Source organism: Athene cunicularia (assembly GCF_003259725.1).
Source record: "Athene cunicularia isolate RWA chromosome 1 unlocalized genomic scaffold, athCun1 chr1_part1, whole genome shotgun sequence".
NCBI lineage: Eukaryota > Metazoa > Chordata > Aves > Strigiformes > Strigidae > Athene > Athene cunicularia.
In genome coordinates this window covers 283,230-289,229 of record NW_020799091.1, presented here as the reverse complement: position 1 = coordinate 289,229, position 6,000 = coordinate 283,230, and the positions used below count along the sequence as shown (strand labels likewise).

The following is a 6,000-nucleotide window of genomic DNA, read 5'->3' as shown; positions in this document are numbered from 1 at the left end:
AAAAAAAAAAAAAAAAAAAAAAAAAAAAAAAGAGCTGAAATAATCTGTCCCCAGGAGCAAGCCATAACCCTGAACTTCCCTCAGCCTTTACCCTGGGAGAGTTGTCGGGTGGTGAAGTGGCAGCTCTTGGTGCCGGGAAGGTTTTAGGTCTTTAAAAGCATCGTAAGCCCTAAGGAGCTGGAGATGATGTCCCTCAGGAGTGCTCCCTGAGCTTCCCCAGCACTTTTTGTTTCCCAAGGCTCAAAGGATTCAGCCGATTCAGCAGCAGTTTCCTCGGGCTGGGGGCGTTCCGGCCATGAGCAGCTTCACCTTTTGCTCCGACAGAGGATGGCTGAACCCCCCAAAAAAAGGGCCTGATTTCAGGAGAGCAGAAAAGACGTGGGCTCTCCGTGCCTTGGGAAAAAAGAAACCCCAAACAAACCACAAAAACCCGAAGGGAGATAAAGCCAGCAGCATCGCACCGCAGGGGGCTGCTTTGAACCACTGGTTTTAATGCTTTTAAAATCCTTCCCCAGCCGCCGTCGAGCTTCCACAGGGAATTTGGTTGCAGTCGCTGTGACCTGCTGCTACCGAAGCCGACCCCGACGTGGCGCCCTGCAGGCAGCCCAGCAGCACCCACAGCCCACGGGCACCCCGTTTCCCCACAGCCGGGGCGAAGCGAGGTGCTGACGTCCGGCCCTGGCAAGCGCCCGCTCTCCCCTCCGAGCCGCGTTTTGCTTCCTTATAAGGCCCTGCTGCTCCGCGCTCCCCTCTCCGGTATCCGCGGCCGAGCTGGCATCACCCCTTGGGAAAGAAAAACAATTCCCCACGCGCCCCCGGGACACCCTCCTCTGATCCTGCGAGCACCCACCAGCGATTCCTCCGAGCCCTCCTCTGGTTTTCTCTAATTAAAGCCTGGCCGACCCCAGAGCGGGAAACACGGAGGGGTTTTGTGGTTGGGATTTTTTTTTTTTTTCCTCCCCACCAGGCAGGCTCTTCCCGGTGGGAAGGAGGGTTGTAAATCAGCTCAGCTGTCTCCTGATTTTCTCACCCTTTCCCAGGGCACACACAGGTTCAGAGGCACCTTGTCCAACAAAAGCTCGGTGCATCAAGTTTTACCCCAGAGTAGCTGATGGTGCAACTTCTTCAGCTTCTCACCCCACTGGGAAAATGAGGATGAAGCTCCCTCTGTCTGAAAAAAAGCTTTCAGGGAGCCCAAGCAAAGAAACACTATAAAAACATGTGATTTTTCAGAATATTAAATGAACAAACATCCTTTCCCACGGTACTGTGAGGGTGCAAGTGCAGTTGGGAGGGAGATGCAGGGGGAAGAGGAGAGGAAATCCCTAAATCTCCTCTCCAGGATGAGATTTTGGACCCTGAGCACCATCGATGACGGCGAGGCAGGAGCTGTGCCCCTTGCTCTGAGCTGCCACTGTCTCCCAGACGTTTCACCCCCCACCAGCCCGTGGGTGCCACCGGCCCCTGGCAGCAAGGGGGAAACCTTCTCCCCTGAACCCGCAGGTCGGGGCTCCAGCCGCGTTCCTCGCTCCCACGCGGCGCCCAGGGACCCTCCGGCCTCACCACGGGGGCATCCAGGGACCCGAGGCCCCCCTGGGGCTGGCAGCCCATGAAGTGGAAGGAGCGGGGAGTATGAGATCATGATTTTTGGAAGTCTGAAGTTCGCCTATGTCCTACTTCTTCAGACATTAAGTCATTTTCCTGAGGAAGTCGCCTATGACGTTGATCTGGTTATAGAGGGAGCCGGGGTGGAGTGGCAAGCTCCAGCGAGACCACGGCAGAGGTGAGGTGCAAGAGCACTGGGACACCACGTCCCTGTCAACATCTGTCACACAAATAAGACTCAAAGGGTCAATTCAATACAGACCCTGATAGTTTGAGAAGTTCTCACCCACAGTTCAGATGCTCTAAAATGCTCAGTTTAATGCTTCCAGCCCTGGTTTCGATGGAAGAATTCTTTACCCACTTCCTCAGTGATATTCTTCCACGCAGTTAAATGTCACAGCAACCACAGGAAAGCAGGATGTAGCACATCCTGACAAAAGAAAAATCTGCATTTAATGGGTTTTGCTACTTATCATTACTATTCAAAATACACCCCCAGTTCTACCAAGAAAAACAGAAACACTACAGCAGTATTTTTTTTTTTTTTCTGAACAGTTAAATTTTTTTCATAAAAGTCAGAACAAGGTGGTTCATTCTTTGCCCCCAGACCTCTGCTGCCCACCTCACTCCAACAAACCATGAGAGCACGAAGCCTTTTTCAGCTTGTGCAGCAGCAGGCTCTGTGTTTGGATGTACCATGCCAGTTCTGCCTTCCCTCACCCAGCCTCCCATTATTTTTCCTGTAGATCTCCAATTCAGAAAGTCCAGAGTTTAAGTTCTTAACACTTAGAAGGAGCTAAGTGGGGAGGGTGTGATGGGGTTAGCTGTGAACACCCCGAAGCAGCTGAACCCCCCCAGCTGGGACACATGCCTACACACAAACCCAGACGTTGCTGGCTTGAAGTAGAACCTCTCACATGGGCTGAGGGTGCAAAGCTGCCCAGGGCGACGTGACTTCCATCAAGTCAGCTGCTGGTCACTGTTAGGTGCGTGCTCAAATTTCTCAAGTCACCGACCTGATCTCCCGGTCAGAACGACCGTGTAAATACACCCAGTTGGCCTTTCACCACCACAGGTCGGAATAATTTCAGCTGGGTGCCTGACCTGAAGACATTTCTTCCTCAGTCACACTCCTCAGACTTTATCTTTCTGCCAACCACAGACACTTTATTAACCAACACATACCTACATATCCATATGTATTGGCCTAACACCACTCCGAAACAACCACTGATGACATCAGTTGCCCATTTGGGAGCCCTCACCAGGCCAAGCTTCAGAAATGCTCAGCACCCATCCTCTGGAAAATCTGTCCTTTTACATATATCTATCAAATTTAGCACCAGAAAACCAGAAGGCATCCAAAACGATGACTCATTTCTGATTAACGAGACTGCAGTGCTTTATTCATCTCCAATAACTGGTTCCTCAGGACCGTTTGCTGTGACACACTTCCTTCAGCAGGCAGATGACGAGATGTCCTAGAAAACAACTCTTCTGTTGTCTGGTTTGTGCCTGTAAAAAAGAATCCTTCAGGCAAACCAAAACCTACAGAACCAAAAAGTGGCGTGCAATTCTTCACAGGCAGCAGGTACCCGACTGGTGTTATCAGAAGTGCCCTCTAATCACCCTTCCCTTTGACTCATTAACTTTCAAGGTTAAAGATATAGTTGCTTTCCCAATAACAGCGAAGCCTTCCCCCAATTACGCTGGAGCCAATTGTGTGGGAAGCCTCAAAGATGTTTTTGCAAAGACAGAGCACCAACAGTGTCCCGGTCTATAATTAGGCATCTGAGCAATTTACAGAGGATATGTTCAAGGAAGAAAAGAGTAAGAATTTTATATGCACTGCTTTGTCCAAAAAGAGATTATGAAAGGCAGAGCAAAAAACTATTTACTAGTCTTAGGGGGAAAATTAAGTTCATTTCATTCAGTTAAAGCTGAAGCAGATGTTCAATATTTGTGTGTATGCCTGAAGACCTGCTACATTACAGCTTCTAACCAACATGAACATTTAGATCAATCTGGAGAGCTGGAGGTGTAAGAAGAGAGGGGAAAAAAAAAAAAAAAGCTGTAAGTTGACTCCTAATTTAGTCCATCTACCATGTGTGGAACAGGCCTTCAACACTGAACAGGTGAATTAAAAAAATAAAATTTCACATGAATAGATTAACAATCTCTCAAGAGTTCCTCTCGATTTTGCTTCTAGCTGCTGAATCCCGTACTGCTCAGTAAAGACGATTGAAATTATTGCAGTAACAAATAAAACTTTACTCTGATACAAAATCTAGTCCAGAGGGCTTACTTACACAGTAAGCAAGATATCTTACGTAACTGAAGATTGCATCTTGTTCTCCTCCAACGCAGCAGCTTTCAGAAAGCCACACAAAAAGAGCAATGCTTCCAAGCTGCCAAGAGGACCCGGAGAAAGACCCAGTTCATTTCTTCTGAAAAAAACCCACGATGGAGACCTGTTTGTTGGCTCTGTTGGCAATAGCTGCCCCTTTCTTCAGGTTCTTCCTTTCTTCCTTAGGTTCCTTCTTCATAGGCAGCACGGGCTGTTTGTGTGCAGCTGGTGGCTTGGACTTGGCAAAGTCATCCTCGCTATCTGTACAGGATTCGCTCTCGTAAACCTTCTCAGTCACTGGTTAAAAGAAAAGAACAGATGATGATGGTTAAGCCTGTGTACCGAAGAGCAGAAACCTCCCCCCCTGCCGCCTTCCCACTGCATTTCTGGAAATGAGCATTTTGGGCTCAACATGCCAGCTACAGGAATTAAGTCCATTGCTCAAGGTTATGCAGCAGATCCAGATGACTGGACTGGCTCTCCCTACACTGAGTCAAACTTCCTTCCCTCTTTCTTAAGTGTAGGATGGCAGGTTAACGACTCGGGAGCTTTAATGTCATCCAGCTCTTTCAAACTGGCTTGGTGTCACCACACACACTCATTCGCAGGCCACATGCACGCCTGAAACAGCAGCAGCCCAGGGCTCCCCACGGGGAAGGAGCCCCAAGAGGCCAGTTCCCCCTCCAAACCCATCCAGGCATTGCTCTTTTCTCTAAACAAGGCCCAACGGCGCTGAAGACCATCAGCTCATCTTGCAGAGGCTGACAAGCAGCTATCAGAAAGCGATGAATCTGAGATCAGAATCTGCAGTTTAGCATCAGACGACGGAACATCTATTTTACAGTTAAAACCCACCACTCAGAAATCAGACTTGGTCCGATTTCCACAGGGGTCAAAGCAGTCTGACTGTCCTGAAATCCAGGCAAGACAGCCCCAGGCTTCCCTCACCAGCACCACACATATCAGACAGCTGGGGAAGAGCTCAGCAAGCGTAACACATCTCAGAGATAAGGAGCACAAAACCTCGGGGGCAGCTTCCTCCTACACAGGTGGGCAAGCAGAGCAAATCTAAAGAAATCCCTGAAAAAAAACCCCAAACAACCAACCACCAAACCCGTGACTGAAATCAAGGACTATGACTGAATGGGATTGCCAGCTCACTGCTGTCAGCGTCCAGTGATGGAAAGCTAAGGGATATAAAACAACGCTCACGGAAATTAAACTGGAGTCAGCTCCACTGATGTAAGCCATCATTAGATACTAGTAAATGTTGTTGTATCAGCTTTCCCAGCAGTGCTCTGGTATTCTTCTAGTAAGCCATTTTTCTTTAGCAACTGTATTCTTTTAAACAGATGTCCTAACTTCCCTTCTTCTGGGAAATTGGCTTTCCCTTGTATTAATGCATCAAATTAAATAAGGTTTTTCTACGTAACCAGAGACTGGGAAGAGGAACGGTATGAAACCCTGCTCTGCAGCACTAGCGGATGCTCAAGCAGGGACTGTAAACCCAAGCTAACCTCCCCTCGGAGGCAACTGGTTTCTCCGGGAGCAGCTTTCACAGACCACTGGCCATTTACTGAGCCTTCAAAAGTCATCATGTCGTCACCCCTGTCAGTAATTGTTGGGAACTCTTAGTCCCCTCTTGCTGCAAGATAACACAGCTTAGAGCAACTTTCTTATACCGAGAATCTCGGCTGAATTTAAGATTCTGCATTTGTGGCAACTAACAGATAGTTACTGATGCACAGCCCACAGCCAGACTTGCTAGATCACAGTAACTCAAAATTATGTGAGCTCTGACTTAAACCAGTGCTATAAGACGAATTTACCTACAACATACACATAATATATATTCTAATATGCAAGTCTATATGCTCCCTTTCATGATTTAGAAAGTGCAAGGTAGAAATGCGCTATCTTAAACCTCAGTAATTCCCCTTTGTTATAGACTAAGAGCAGGCACTCACTGAGTCCCAGTTGATGCGTGGTAACATGCCTTACACTTAACTCCACAGATACTTTAATTGCTCAATTTCCCTCAGGGCTAA

The 6,000-nt window shown here is 48.2% G+C and overlaps 1 protein-coding gene across 1 annotated transcript in view; it reads right to left on the bottom strand.

Annotated features, from left to right (window-relative positions):
• Window positions 1-2,155: 2,155 nt before the first annotated feature.
• The window catches only part of POLD3 (DNA polymerase delta 3, accessory subunit), a 28,049-nt gene continuing 24,204 nt past the window's right edge, over window positions 2,156-6,000 (bottom strand). Inside the window, exon 11 of the mRNA XM_026851088.1 lies at window positions 2,156-4,249. Coding sequence (XP_026706889.1) covers window positions 4,044-4,249 — 206 coding nt within the window. The 3' untranslated portion in view covers window positions 2,156-4,043. The remainder of the gene's footprint in view (window positions 4,250-6,000) is intronic.